This window comes from Stegostoma tigrinum, chromosome 44 (genome assembly GCF_030684315.1).
Source record: "Stegostoma tigrinum isolate sSteTig4 chromosome 44, sSteTig4.hap1, whole genome shotgun sequence".
Classification (NCBI taxonomy): domain Eukaryota; kingdom Metazoa; phylum Chordata; class Chondrichthyes; order Orectolobiformes; family Stegostomatidae; genus Stegostoma; species Stegostoma tigrinum.
In genome coordinates, this window is record NC_081397.1 from 6,700,801 (window position 1) to 6,716,832 (window position 16,032).

At 54.2% G+C, this 16,032-nt stretch overlaps 1 protein-coding gene across 3 annotated transcripts in view; it reads left to right on the forward strand.

Moving 5' to 3' along the window:
• LOC132206952 (uncharacterized) overlaps window positions 1–16,032 on the forward strand; it is a 259,139-nt gene that overhangs the window by 72,631 nt on the left and 170,476 nt on the right. For all 3 annotated transcript variants that reach the window (XM_059642063.1, XM_059642062.1, XM_059642064.1), the window contains one exon: window positions 9,126–9,287. In XM_059642063.1, coding sequence (XP_059498046.1) covers window positions 9,126–9,287 — 162 coding nt within the window. The remainder of the gene's footprint in view (window positions 1–9,125; window positions 9,288–16,032) is intronic.

The following is a 16,032-nucleotide window of genomic DNA, read 5'->3' on the forward strand; positions in this document are numbered from 1 at the left end:
CTGGCCCCAGCAGCCCTCTCCCGCTGACAGGGACTGGCCCCGCAGCCCTGCCCCGCTCACAGCGGCTGGCCCTCGCAGCCATGACCCGCTCACAGCGATTTGCCCCCGCAGCCCTGACCCGCTCACAGGGCCTGGCCCCCGCAGCCCTGACCCGCTCACACGGTCTGGCCCCAGCAGCCCTCTCCCGCTCACAGGGACTGGCGCCGCAGCCCTGCCCCGCTCACGGCGGCTGGCCCCCGCAGCCCTGACCCGCTCACAGGGCCTGGCCTCCGCAGCCCTGACCCGCTCACACGGACTGGCCCCAGCAGCCCTCTCCCGCTCACAGGGATTGGGCCCTGCAGCCCTGACCCGCTCACAGCGATTTGCCCCCTGCAGTCCTGTCCAGCTGACAGGGGCTGTCCCCCTGCAGTCCTGACCCACTCACAGGGACTGGTCCCCGCAGCCCTGACACGCTCACAGGGGGTCGCCCCCACAGCCCTGACCCGCTCACAGGGGCTGGCCCCCTGCAGTCCTGACCCGCTCACAGGGACTGGACCCGCAGCCCCGACCCGCTCACAGGCACTGGCCCCCGCAGCCCTGACCCGCTCACATGGACTGGCCCCCGCAGCCCTATTCCGCTCACTGCGATTTGCCCCCTGCAGTCCTTTCGCGCTCACAGGGACTGGTCCCCGCAGCCCTGATCCGCTCACAGGGATTCGCCCCCACATCCCTGACCCGCTCACAGGGGCTGGCCCCCTGCAGCCCTGACCCGCTCAGAGGAACTGGACCCGCAGCCCCGACCCGCTCACAGGCACTGGCCCCCGCAGCCATGACCTGCTCACAGGCACTGTCCCCCGCAGCCCTCTCCCGGTCACAGCGATTTTCCCCCGCACCCCTGACCCCCTCACAGTTACTGGCCCCCGCAGCCCTGACCCGCTCACAGGGACTGGCCCCCGCAGCCCTCTCCCGCTCACAGGGACTGGCCCCCTGCAGTCCGACCCGCTCACATGAACTGGCCCCCGCAGCCCTGACCCGCACACAGGGACTGGGTCCTGCAGCCCTGACCCGCTCACAGCGATTTGCCCCCTGCAGTCCTGTCCCGCTGACAGGGACAGTCCCCCTGCAGTCCTGACCCGCTCACAGGGACTGGCCCCCACAGCCCTGATCCGCTCACAGCAATTTACCCCGCAGTCCTGTCCCGCTGACAGGGACTTGCCCTCGCAGCCCTGACTCGCTCACAGGGGCTCGCCCCCACATCCCTCACCCGCTCACAGGGGCTGGCCCCCTGCAGCCCTGACCCGCTCAGAGGAACTGGCCCCCGCAGCCCCGACCCGCTCACAGGCACTGGCCCCCACAGCCATGACCTGCTCACAGGCACTGTCCCCCGCAGCCCTCTCCCGGTCACAGCGATTTTCCCCCACACCCCTGACCCCCTCACAGTTACTGGCCCCCGCAGCCCTGACCCGCTCACAGGCTCTGGCCCCCGCAGCCCTGACCCGCACACAGGGACTGGCCCCCGCAGCCCTGATCCGCTCAAAGGGACTGACCCCGCAGCCCTGACCCGCGCACGGGACTTGCCCCCCGCAGCCCTGTTCCGCTCACAGCGATTTGCCCACTGCAGTCCTTTCGCGCTCACAGGGACTGGCCCACGCAGCCCAGACCCGCTCACAGCAACTTGCCCCCCGCAGCCCTGTCCCGCTGACAGCGACTTGCCGCTGCAGCCCTGATCCGCTCACAGGGACTGGCCCCCGCATTCCTGTCGCTCTCACAGCGGCTGGCCCCCGCAGGCCTGACCGGCTCACAGCCATTTGCCCCCTGCAGTCCTGTCGCGCTCTCAGGGACTGGCCGCTGTAGCCCTGTCCAGCTGACAGCAACTGGCCCCCTCAGCCCTGTCCCGCTGACAGGGACTGGCTCCCGCAACCCTGTCCCGCTGACAGGGAATGGCCCCCGCAGCCCTGACCCGCTCACAGCGAATGGCCCCCGCAGCCCTGACCCGCTCACAGCGACTTGCCCCCCGCAGCTCTGACCCGCTCACAGCGACTTGCCCCCGCAGCCCTGACCCGCTCACAGGGACTGGCCCCCGCTGCCCTGACCCGCTCACAAGCACTGGCCCCCGCAGCCCTGACCCGCTCACAGGGACCGGCCCCCGCAGCCCTGACCCGCTCACAGGGACTGGACCCGTAGCCCTGACCCGCTCACAGGGACTGGCCCCCGCAGCCCTGACCCGCTCACAGGGACTGGCCCCCGCACCCCTGACCCCCTCACAGTTACTGGCCCCCTGCAGTCAGACCCGCTCACATGAACTGTCCCCCGCAGTCCTTTCCCGCTCACAGTGACTTGGCCCCGCTGCCCTGACCCTCTCACAGGGACTGGCCCCCGCTGCCCTGACCCTCTCACAGGGACTGGCCCCCGCAGCCCTGACCCGCTCACAGGCTCTGGCTCCCGCAGCCCTGACCCGCTCGCAGGGCCTTGCCCCCGCAGTCCTGACCCGCTCGCAGGGCCTTGCCCCCGCAGCCCTGACCCGCTCACAGGGACTGGCCCCCGCAGTCCTGACCCGCTCGCAGGGACTGGCCCCCTGCAGTCCTGTCCCGCTGACAGGGACTTCCCCCCGCAGCCCTGACCCGCTCACAGGGACTGGCCCACGCAGACCAGACCCGCTCACAGCGACTTGCCCCCTGCAGCCCTGACCCGCTCACAGCGACTTGCCCCCTGCAGTCCATTCCTGCTGACAGGGACTGGCACCGCAGCCCTGTCCCGCTGACAGGGAATGGCCCCCGCAGCCCTGATCCGCTCACAGCGATTTACCCCGCAGTCCTGTCCCGCTGACAGGGACTTGCCCTCGCAGCCCTGACCCGCTCCCAGGGACTTTCCCCCGCAGCCCTGACCCGCTCGCAGGGACTGGCCCCCTGCAGTCCTGTCCCGCTGACAGGGACTTCCCCCCGCAGCCCTGACCCGCTCACAGGGACTGGCTGCCGCAGCCCTGACCCGCTCACAGGGACTGGCCCACGCAGCCCAGACCCGCTCACAGCGACTTGCCCCCTGCAGCCCTGACCCGCTCACAGTGATTTGCCCCCTGCAGTCCATTCCCGCTGACAGGGACTGGCCCCCGCAGCCCTGTCCCGCTGACAGTGACTGGCCCCCGCAGCCCTGTCCCGCTGACAGGGAATGGCCCCCGCAGCCCTGATCCGCTCACAGCGATTTACCCCGCAGTCCTGTCCCGCTGACAGGGACTTTCCCCCGCAGCCCTGACCCGCTCACAGGGATTGGCCCCCGCAGCCCTGACCCGCTCACAGGGACTGGCCCCCGCAGCCCTCTCCCGCTCACAGGGATTGGCCCCCGCAGCCCTGACCCGCTCACAAGCACTGGCCCCCGCAGCCCTGACCCGCTCACAAGCACTGGCCCCCGCAGCCCTGACCCGCTCACATGCACTGGACCCTGCAGCCCTGACCTGCTCACAGGGACTGGCCCCCGCAGCTCTGACCCGCTCACAGGGACTGGCCCCCTGCAGTCCGACCCGCTCACATGAACTGGCCCCCGCAGCCCTGACCCGCACACAGGGACTGGGTCCTGCAGCCCTGACCCGCTCACAGCGATTTGCCCCCTGCAGTCCTGTCCCGCTGACAGGGACAGTCCCCCTGCAGTCCTGACCCGCTCACAGGGACTGGCCCCCACAGCCCTGATCCGCTCCCAGTGACTTGCCCCCGCAGCTCTGACCCACTCACATGGACTGGCCCCCGCAGCCCTGACCCGCTCACAGGGACTGGCCCCCGCAGTCCTGACCCGCTCACAGGGACTGGACACCACAGCCCTGATCCGCTCACAGCGATTTACACCGCAGTCCTGTCCCGCTGACAGGGACTTGCCCTCGCAGCCCTGACCCGCTCACAGGGGCTCGCCCCCATATCCCTGACCCGCTCACAGGGGCTGGCCCCCTGCAGCCCTGATCCGCTCAGAGAGACTGGACCCGCAGCCCTGACCCGCTCACAAGCACTGGCCCCCGCAGCCCCGACCCTCTCACAGGCACTGGCCCCCGCAGCCATTACCTGCTCACAGGGACTGTCCCCTGCAGCCCTCTCCCGGTCACAGCGATTTTCCCCCGCACCCCTGACCCCCTCACAGTTACTGGCCCCCGCAGCCCTGACCCGCTAACAGGGATTTGCCCCCTGCAGTCCTGTCCCGCTCACAGCGACTGGCCCCTGCATTCCTGTCACTCTCACAGCGGCTGGCCCCCACAGCCCTGACCCGCTCACAGGGACTGCCCCCCCGCAGCCCTGACCCGCTCACAGGGACTGGCCCCCGCAGCCCTGTCCCGCTCACAGGGATTGGCCTCCGTAGCCCTGTCCACTCACAGCGGCTGGCCCCCGCAGCCCCGACCCGCTCACAGCGATTTGCCCCCTGCAGTCCTGACCCGCTCAGAGGGACTGGCCCCCGATCCCTGACCCGCTCACAGCGATTTGCCCCCTGCAGTCCTGTCGCGCTCAGTGGTACTGGCCCCCGCAGCCCTCTCCCGCTGACAGGGACTGACCCCCGCAGCCCTCTCCCGCTGACAGGGACTGGCCCCCGCAGACCTGTCCCGCTGACAGGGACTGGCCCCCGCAGCCCTGACCCGCTCACAGGGGTTCGCCCCACAGCCCTGACCCGCTCGCAGTGATTTTCCCCCTGCAGTCCTTTCGCGCTCACAGAGTCTCGCCCCCGCTGCCCTGACCCTCTCACAGGGTCTGGCCCCCGCAGCCCTGACCCGCTCACAGGAACTGGCCCCCGCAGCCATGACCTGCTCACAGGGACTGTCCCCCGCAGGCCTCTCCCGGTCACAGCGATTTTCTCCCGCACCCCTGACCCCCTCACAGTTACTGGCCCCCGCAGCCCTGACCCGCTCACAGGGACTGGCCCCCTGCAGTCAGACCCGCTCACATGAACTGGCCCCCGCAGCCCTGTCCCGCTCGCAGTGATTTGCCCCCTGCAGTCCTTTCGCGCTCACGGGGACTGGCCCCCCGCAGCCCTGACCCGCTCACAGGCTCTGGCCCCCGCAGCCCTGACCCGCACACAGGGACTGGGTCCTGCAGCCCTGACCCGCTCACAGCGATTTGCCCCCTGCAGTCCTGTCCCGCTGACAGGGACTGTCCCCCTGCAGTCCTGACCCGCTCACAGGGACTGGCCTCCACAGCCCTGATCCGCTCACAGCGATTTACCCCGCAGTCCTGTCCCGCTGACAGGGACTTGCCCTCGCAGCCCTGACCCGCTCACAGGGGCTCGCCCCCACATCCCTGACCCGCTCACAGGGGCTGGCCCCCTGCAGCCCTGACCCGCTCAGATGGTCTGGACCCGCAGCCCTGACCCGCTCACAAGCACTGGCCCCCGCAGCCCCGACCCTCTCACAGGCACTGGCCCCCGCAGCCATTACCTGCTCACAGGGACTGTCCCCTGCAGCCCTCTCGGTCACAGCGATTTTCCCCCGCACCCCTGACCCCCTCACAGTTACTGGCCCCCGCAGTCCTGACCCGCTCGCAGGGACTGGCCCCCACAGCCCTGACCCGCTCACAGGGACTGCCCCCCCGCAGCCCTGACCCGCTCACAGGGACTGGCCCCCGCAGCCCTGTCCCGCTCACAGGGATTGGCCTCCGTAGCCCTGTCCACTCACAGCGGCTGGCTCCCGCAGCCCCGACCCGCTCACAGCGATTTGCCCCCTGCAGTCCTGACCCGCTCAGAGGGACTGGCCCCCGATCCCTGACCCGCTCACAGCGATTTGCCCCCTGCAGTCCTGTCGCGCTCAGTGGTACTGGCCCCTGCAGCCCTCTCCCGCTGACAGGGACTGAGCCCCGCAGCCCTCTCCCGCTGACAGGGACTGGCCCCCGCAGACCTGTCCCGCTGACAGGGACTTGCCCCCGCAGCCCTGACCTGCTCACAGCGACTTGCCCCTCCTTCCTGTCCTGCTCACAGGCACTTGTTCCCTCCGTCGTAACCCGCTCACAACGACTTGCCCCCTCCGTCCTGACCCGCTCACAGCGTCTTGCCTCCCATCCCTCTTAGACAGGTCACCCCTTGCTCAGAAACGGTCCCAATTATCCATGAACCGGAAACCCTGCCCCCTGTGCCAGCTCCTTAACCATGCATTCATCTCACCTATCTTTGTATGACTTAGCTCACTAACATGTGGCACTCATGGCAACCCATAAATTATTACCCTCTCGGTCCTGCCTTTCAGCCTCTTTGCTAACTCCTTGCACATAGTCCGCAGGATGTCATCCCTCTTTCGGCCCATGTCATTGGTACCAACGTGCCCCGTGGCCTCTGGCTGCTCACCCTCCCCTTTAAGAATTTGTTGCAACCACTCAGAGATGTCCTTGACCTTGGCACCAGGGAAGCAACACGCGGCCCTTGTGTCTCAAATGTGGCAACAGAATCTATGCCCCCAACGAATGAGTCTCCAACCACGTTCGCTCACTTGGATTTGCCTTACTCTGTCCCACAGCAGGGTGGTTTGTACTATGGACCTGGCTACTGCTGATTATATAACTGACCCAGTTTAGTTTTAGATCAGTGTTAACCTTGGTTTAGTGGATAGCCAAGCACCTCAGTAGTCTACAATACAGGAGAAATACATTATAAGCTGACAGATTCTGTGACAGTCAAGAACAAGCACTGAATTGTTCTGACCTCATTTCCAATACCTGGCCCGTAGCCTTGCATGGCTTGGATTGCACTTGCACATCAAAAAAAAATAAATGTAAGGATGATGTGAGGGTAAGGACATGGAATTTTTTTGATATGGTCATATTCTCTCTTGTTGGAGCTGATTGCTGCTTAGCACTTGTATGGTGCAAATGTAACTTATCCTTTATCAGGCCAAGCCTGATCGTTGTCCAAGTCTCACTGTATTTTCTCATCGTTGACTTAATGTTGGTTCGGCCCAACAGTGTTGTACATACCCTGCCTATTCTGAAACTTTACCACTTAATATTAAGTCTACTAAAGACAAGTATCCAATGTGCCTTCCAAACCACTTCAACGACCTGGTCCATTACATTGGGGGATCAACAGGCATGCACATCAAGATCCTGAGATCCCTCTGATCATTGGTGCTTGTGAGGTCCCTATGATTCATCATGGGCTCCAAGATCTGATTGTGCTGTGTCACCTAATCCTTATCCCATTTGTCCTTACATGAAATAATGTTCACAAACGCTTCTCAAAAATTCTTCCCAATCCTACTTTTTGCAATCATGACACAGGTGAGCATAAAACTTGGAACACGACAGCAACAGGAATGTGCCCTTTGGCCCACCATGTTGGGCCAAACATGACAACAAATGAAATAATCCCTTCTGCCTGTCCTTGATCCATAGTCCTCCATTCCTTGCATATTCGTGCACTTAACTAAAAGTCCCTTTTAAATGCTTTCATCGTATCTGCATCCACTACCACCCCGGGCACTGTATTCCACACTTTTAACATGCTCAGTGTGAAATATTTGCCCCTCACATCTCTTTTGAACTTCCCCCCTCTCAGCTTAAATGCATGCCCCCTAATAGTGGACACTTCAACTCCGGGGGAGAAATTTTCTGACCGTTAGCTGTATTTATGTATCTCCTAATTTTATAGACTTCTATCAAGCCTGCCCTCAGCTTCTACTGCTCCAGAGAAAATGAAGAGTTTTTCCAGCTTCTCCCTCTCGTTCATACCCTCTATTCCAGTCAGCATGCTGGTAAATCTCTTCTGCACCCTGTCCAAAGCCTGCACGTCCTTAGTGTAATGTGGCGGCCAGAATTGAATGCAATACTCTGTGTGGTCTCACCAAAGTCTTGTAAAGCTGCAATGTGACATCCTGACTCTTGCACTGAGTTCCCCTTTGAATAAAGGCAAGCATGCGATATGCCTTCTTGACCACCCTATCTACTTGTGTGGCTACTGTCAGGGAGTTATGGTCTAGGACCCCAAGATCCCTCTGGACATCACTGCTGTTTGGGGTCCTGCCATTAACTGTGTATCCCTTTCCTGAACACTTGGTCTCCTAAAATGCAACACCTCATGCCTGCCCAGATTAAATTCCATCGGCCATTTCTCCGCTCGTGTTTGCAATTGGTCTGTATCTTGCTGTGTCCTTTGACAACCTTCCATGCTGTCCACAAGTCCACTGGTCCTTATATCATCTGCAAACTTACTAATCCCCCATCTACATTTGCAACCAAGTCATTTACATATATCACAAACAGCAGAAGTCACATCGATGCGGAACACCACTCGTCACTGAGCTGCAGCCAGAAAAACAGCTTTCCACCACTGAGACGGCAAGAACTGTAGATGCTGGAATCAGAGATAACCAAGTGTGGAGCTGGAGGAACGCAGCAGGTCAGGCTGCATCAGAGGAACAGGAAAGCTGACATTGTTGATGCTGCCTGGCCTGCTGTGTTCTCTTTGTTAGCCTTCCACCGCTACCGTCTGCCTTATATGGGCAGGCCAAGTCACCACGGATCTCATGGATCTTAATCTTCTGGATGAGCAGACCATGAGGGACCTTGTTGAAAACCTTCGTAAAATCCATGTATATGTTATCAACTGTTCTGCCCTAATTGATCACCCTTGTCACCTCCTTGAAAACTTCAACTGACTTGGTAAGACATAACCTGCCCCGCATAATGCCATGCTGGCTGTCCCTTATTAGCCCATACCTTTGAGACATGAGACACTCACCAGTCTGTAGTTTCCTGGAAAGTCCCTGTTTTCCTGCTTGAACAGAGGAACGACTTTATCCACTCACCAGTCTCCGCAACCCCTCCAGTGCCTGGCAAGGATATCAGATCCTGTTGAAAGTGGGGTGTTGATGCATTTGTGTCATGATTGTGTTTTGTTTCAGCCCTAACATTCAAAGCAGTGCAAGAATGTCTTTGTGCAGCAGGCGAGTTGTGATGAGACTGAGCCTTCATACAATTGCAAGATGTTGAAAATTTGCCATTATTTATGAAAACAGTGATAAATTTCCATGATCAACATTTCTGTTACACTGCAATGATTATCCCGTGGCATGTAAAATCAGAAAGATACGATAAAATGAGACTGGGTCATATGTAGGGAGAATGTTTGCCTTTCATGTCTATAGAAGTAGTGAAATATTTCCATGAATCTAAGAGTCACTTTTCCGTTCATTGAAGGACACAATCATCGCCTTGGAAGCTTCATCACGATACTACTTTGCATTTCTGAAGAGGGAAGAAGAAATCAACATGCAAATTCAATTCCATGGTTTTGGAAGTCCCATTGAGAACACGATTCATTTGCGCCGGCACAATGCTCTGACCGAGAAAGAATTGAAGGTGAGTTTGTAGTTTGGAAGATCGCAGCAATTTATGCATCAACTTGTTCATCAATAATGTTCCATTGCTTTCAAACTGCATTTTCCACTCTGCAAGATAATAACTGTGAGAACAAGCAACAGCATCGGTAGATGGTTTATGGGGAATGCAATGTTACAAAACCCAATCCATTCAACCACATATTTCAGATATGTCAACAAATTAAATATTCCAGCACAGGATAAAACAAGGAAGATGAGAGTGAGGAGGCAATAGCTCTGATGACAAAAGAACAGAAATTTACCTTTATCCATTCGAGCAAAAAAGCAGGCACACAAATAAATAATCATCGAACAATGCACGTGTGCAACGGAGGCTACAGGGGGACTAAGAATGCCGAATTGTTGTCATGCGTATTGCTGAAAGGATGATTGAAACAGAATCTGTGGTAAATTTGAAGAAATACAGATGATGCATCTCAGGATGTTGGAGGAAGAACATTTATGGACTAAGGCAAATTGTATTGCCCTTTACAGGAGTTATTAGGTTCATAATGAATTGAAAGACTTCCTTCTGTGCTGAAAGCTTTAGTTTAGTTGCAGCTGGATGACAATTTCTGTTCCTGGTAGTATTTAGCAAACTGTTAAAAGTGAATGTCACTGCACAGAATTCCAAACATGACTCCAATCAGTAGAGAAAATATCCAAGGGGTATCATGAGTTGTATCCTCTCATGTTGAACAATGCAGCTACAGATACAATGGAGGCACTGATGATAATCTTCCAAGAATCCTTAGATTGTGGAAAATTCTCAGAGGATTGAAAGATGGTGAACATAACACCATTATTACAAAGATACTTCGACAAAATAGCAAGCCAGTATTGCCAATATTGGTCAACCTGGGTAGATGTTCATGCCGGCAATGAAAGATGAAATAACAGGGTACTTAGTGTGCTATAACATCCTACAGAGTTAACATCCTTTTATAAAGGGGAAATAATACTTGACAAACTTGCTACAGTGCTTTGAGAAGGAAACAAACATTACTGATGAAGGACCACCAGTTGATGTAGTACATTGAGATTTCAACAAAGCATTTGATAAGGTACAGCTCATAAGGTGTCTCAAATGAAAAGAGCCCATGTGTTCAAGGGTAGTTTGTTCGGATGGACAGAGGACTGCATCGTAAATAGAAGTAGAGTCGTAGCAGCAGGATGGTAACTGACAAGTCATGTACGGCCACAGAGCGAATGCCGCGGATGCCATACACCTCATGTTGACTGGGTTGATTTCGGAAATGGCGTAGGGGATTGCTATGCTTAGGAAAGTTGGGCAGGCTGGGACTACGTTCATTGGCGTTTATAAGATTGAAAAAATCTTATTTTTTCAACATGTAAGATTCTTAAGAGGCTTGATAGTGTATATCCGTAGAGATTACTCCCATTTGTGAAAGATTTTATGACCAGAGGCCACATTTTCAAATTGGTTGCCTATTAATTCAGGGAAGAATTACTTCTTTCAGGTTGTAGCACTCTATTGAACACTTTAGCCAAGAAGGTTTTAGAGGTAATGCCATTAATCATATGCTAGGCTGTAACGGCCAGGTTAATTTTTAAATCAAGAAACAATGATAATGAGAAAAGGGTCGAGGCCTGAAACGTCAGCTTTTGTGCTCCTGAGATGCTGCTTGGCCTGCTGTGTTCATCCAGCTTCACGCTTTGTTATCTTGGATTCTCCAGCATCTGAGCTTCCCATTATCAGTAATAATGAGAAAGGGGTAGTCTTTACAGTGGAAGATACTTCAAGGATCCCCTTATTACTAAAGAATACAGGGAGGAATTAAACACATCACTACCACACCATCACTACCATTCGAGAAGTAGCAGTAGACAATCTAATGGAGTGAAAGCAGATTGGACTCTTTGCCGTGATGGTTGACTTTCTAAGATTCTCAACAATGAGCTTCAGAGTCGGTGTCTGCGTTGATTGTAATTTCCCAAAAAGGTTTAGATTCCAGAGAAGCATCTGAGGGCTGGAAAACTGCCGATGTGACATACCTATTTAAAAAGGAGAGAGGCAAAAAGAAGATAACTACAACCGAAACAACGTAACATCAATTGTTGGAAATATGTGGCAATCAACTATGAAGAAAATAATAGCAGGGCATTTGGAAAATCAGAATCTAATCAAACAGAATCACCATAGATAATGGGAACTGCAGATGCTGGAGAATCCAAGATGACAAAATGTGAGGCTGGATGATCACAGCAGGCCAAGCAGCATCTCAGGAGCACAAAAGCTGACGTTTCGGGCCTAGACCCTTCATCAGAGAGGGGGATGGGGTGAGGGTTCTGGAATAAATAGGGAGAGGGGGGAGGCGGACTGAAGATGGAGAGAAAAGAAGATAGGTGGAGAGAGTATAGGTGGGGAGGTAGGGAGGGGATAGGTCAGTCCAGGGAAGACGGACAGGCCAAGGAGGTGGGATGAGGTTAGTAGGTAGATGGGGGTGCGGCTAGGGGTGGGAGAAGGGATGGGTGAGAGGAAGAACAGATTAGGGAGGCAGAGACAGGTTGGACTGGTTTTGGGATGCAGTGGGTGAAGGGGAAGAGCTGGGCTGGTTGTGTGGTGCAGTGGGGGGAGGGGACGAATTGGGCTGGTTTAGGGATGTAGTGGGAGAGATTTTGAAACTGGTGAAGTCCACGTTGATACCATTATGCTGCAGGGTTCCCAGGCGGAATATGAGTTGCTGTTCCTGCAACCCTGGGGTGGCATCATTGTGGCACTGCAGGAGGCCCATGATGGCCATGTCATCTAAAGAATGGGAGGGGGAGTGGAAATGGTTTGCGACTGGGAGGTGCAGTTGTTTGTTGCGAACTGAGCGGAGGTGTTCTGCAAAGCGGTCCCCAAGCCTCCGCTTGGTTTCCCCAATGTTGAGGAAACCACACCGGGTACAGTGGATGCAGTATACCACATTGGCAGATGTGCAGATGAACCTCTGCTTAATGTGGAATGTCATCTTGGGGCCTGGGATAGGGGTGAGGGAGGTGGTGTGGGGGCAAGTGTAGCATTTCCTGCGGTTGCAGGGGAAAGTGTCGGGTGTGGTGGGGTTGGAGGGCAGTGTGGAGCGAACAAGGGAGTCACGGAGAGAGTGGTCTCTCCGGAAAGCAGACAGGGGTGGGGATGGAAAAATGTCTTGGGTGGTGAGGTCGGATTGTAGATGGCAGAAGTGTCAGAGGATGATGCGTTGTATCCGGAGGTTGGTGGGGTGGTGTGTGAGAACGAGGGGGATCCTCTTGGGGCGGTTGTGGTGGGGGCGGGGTGTGAGGGATGTGTTGCGGGAAATATGGGAGATGCGGTCAAGGGCGTTCTCGATCACTGTGGGGGGCAAGTTGCGGTCCTTGAAGAACTTGGACATCTGGGATGTGCGGGAGTGGAATGTCTTATCGTGGGAGCAGAAGCGGCGGAGGCGGAGGAATTGGGAATAGGGGATGGAATTTTTGCAGGATGGTGGGTGGGAGGAGGTGTATTCTGGGTAGCTGTGGGAGTCGGTGGGCTTGAAATGGACATCAGTTACAAGCTGGTTGCCTGAAATGGAGACTGAGAGGCCCAGGAAGGTGAGGGATGTGCTGGAGATGGCCCAGGTGAACTGAAGGTTGGGGTGGAAGGTGTTGGTGAAGTGGATGAACTGTTTGAGCTCCTCTGGGGAGCAAGAGGCGGCACCGATACAGTCATCAATGTACCGGAGGAAGAGGTGGGGTTTGGGGCCTCCAGTGACAGTGCAGCACTCCCTTAATATTGTGAAAGATTTTACGACCAGAGGCCACATTTTCAAATTGGTTGCCAATTAATTTAGGGGAAGAATTACTTCTTTCAGGTTGTAGCAATCTATTCAACACTTTAGCAGAGAAGGTTTTAGAGGTAATGCCATTAATTATATGCTCGGCTGAGATGGCCAGGTTAATTTTTAAATCAAGGAACAACGACAATGAGAAAAGGGTAGCCTTTACAGTGGAAGATACTTCAAGGATCCCCTTATTACTAAAGAATACAGGGAGGAATTAAACACATCACTACCACACCATCACTACCATGAGAGAAGTTGTAGTAGACAATCTAATCGAGTGAAAGCAGATTGGACTCTTCGCCGTGATGGTTGACTTTCTAAGATTCTAAACAATGAGCTTCAGAGTCGGTATATGCATTGACTGTAATTTCCCAAAAAGGTTCAGATTCTCGAGAAGCATCTGAGGGCTGGAAAAATGCTCATGTGATGTCCCTATTTAAAAAGGAGAGAGGCAAAAAGAAGATAACTACAACCGAACCAGTCTAATATTGTTGGAAATGTGTGGCAATCAACTATGAAGAAAATAATAGCAGGACATTTGGAAAATCATAATCTAATCAAACAGAATCACCATAGCCTGATGAAAGAGAAATTATGTCTGGCTAATTTGTTTGGGTTTTTGGAGGAAGTTTTGGGAGGAGAATTAACAGAGGAAAACCAGTAAATGTGTTGTGTTTGGACTTGGAGAAAGCATTGAGAATGTACACAAAAGTAATAAGCTAAGAGCTGAGGTTTTGAAGGTAGTATATTGCTATGGATCAGTATGCTTTGCATGTTCTGGAAGAAGAGATCACATCTCGAGTGAAATGCACCAAGTGAATATATATTTTGGGGAACTTGGTGGCAATGCGGTAAGTCAGTGCAGAGTGTAAGAGGTGCCATTTGCTTGCTTTTTTTGCCTGATAGTTCATAAGCATTTTTTTTTGAGACAGGGTGAATTGAAGCCAGAATCAGGGACCGAGAGGGTGAACCAGGTTCATTGGTTGGTGATTGCTGCTGGTTTAAGAATCTATTATCGGTAGCTTTCAGATTGCAAGTAAATCGGAGAAATATTTACAGGCTACAAACTAAAAGACCAGAATGTTTTCAAATCAAATTAAGATCGAAGTAATTGAAATGGAGATGCCAGGCCAGATGATGATTTGTACCTACATGACGGGCGAGTGGTCAGGCCCCATACTCCAGCTTACGTCTGATGAACTGGAATCTCAGTTTTGACCAATCAACAAATCATGTGGGGCAGAGTTACCAGGGAATGCTGTGCTTCAGGAGGCAGTCACACACCTCAGATTAACTAGCTGAAACTCGGTCAGTGGCCAATGACAAAGAACAGGGCAGGTGGAAGGATCCAGGATGTAGTGCAGAAGGAACCTTGGCCTTTGATCTTATCGAACAGGTTTGAGATTCTTTCTTCCTGTGTGGATGAGAGTGCAGGGGAGAGGGAAGATGAGTAAACTGACTGTAGCACTGTGGTATAGGTGGGACATTCAGGAGGGGATAAAAAGTGAAATGTAGTTATAATCAGAGGTAGTATAGTTAGGGGAATGAACACTGTTCGTTGTGACCAGGATCGAGAGTCTCGAAAGTAGTGTTGCCTGCCTGGTGCCCAGGTTCAGGAGATTCCATCTCGGCTACAAAGGAACTTGAAGTGGGAGGAGTAGAAATCCAGCTATCGTGGTCCACACAGGTACCATTGATATGGAAGAAAGAGGAAAGAGGTTCTCCTGAGGGATTATGAGCACCGAGGTGCTGAGGTGAGAAAGCAGAACCAGAATGGTGGTAATCTCTGGATTATTATCTGAGCAATTTGGCACGGTGTGAACATAATTATAGATGTACATTGTTCAAATGGTGGCATGGCAGAAATGTGTTTGAATTCATGGGACATTGGCATCGGTACGGGGAAGGAGGGAGTCGTTCTGGTGTTATAGGCTCGACGAGAATCATATTGGGACAAGTATCCTCGCAAAATACAGAGCTAGGTCTGGGGCTAGGGCGTAAAAATAAAAAGTGTGGAGTGGGTGAGCTCAGTTGCATGGAAAATTGTGGAAAAAGTTAGAAGCTGGTAAGTGCTCAGCAAAGTTTCCAGAGCAAGTAATAGGACAAAAAGTATGGAAATGGTCAGGAGTCTCACTTCAGCTGCAGCAGATAAGAAGGGTGGCTGTAAATGCCAGACTGAAGATCTTGTATTGAATTGCAGGGAGTGTATGAAACAAAGTGAATGAGTTTGTGGTGCAGATTGAAATTGACAGATACATCACTCTGTGTATCACAGAGAGGTGGTTGTTAGGGGATAAGTGTTGGGAACGAAATAGCCAATGATTCATGTCCGATAGAAAGAACAGGCAAATGGGCAGAGATAACAAAGTGTGGAGCTGGATGAGCACAACAGGCCAAGCAGCATCTCAGGAGCGTAAAAGCTGACGTTTTGTGCCGAGACCCTTCTACTTCTGTGTGTTCATCCTGATCCACACTTTGTTATCTTGGATTCTGAAGCATCTGCAGTTCCCATTATCTCCGATACAAATGGACAGAGATGCCAGGGTTGGCTTGTCAGTAAGAAATGAGGTCGCGCTGAAGGAACCACAGCTCTTGTGCTTGTTTATTAATGACTTGGAGGAAAGAGGTGCATGTGCTGTGGCTAAATTTGCAGATGACTGAAAAAATATTTAGAAAGACAAGGCATGGCCCAGAAACAGAGATTTACCGGGATGTTACTTGGATCGGAATGTATTAGCTATAAGGAGGGTTTGGTGGAAGTGCTGTGTCATGATAAATGTAATGAGATCAACCATGATCTCACCGAATGATGGAGGAATATTCAATGGGCCAAATGGCTTTTTTTGTGAGTCTTCTTGTTTGACAATGCATTCATGAAGGTGTTTTTTTTTTCTCTCTTGGATAAGATGTGAAAATGAAATG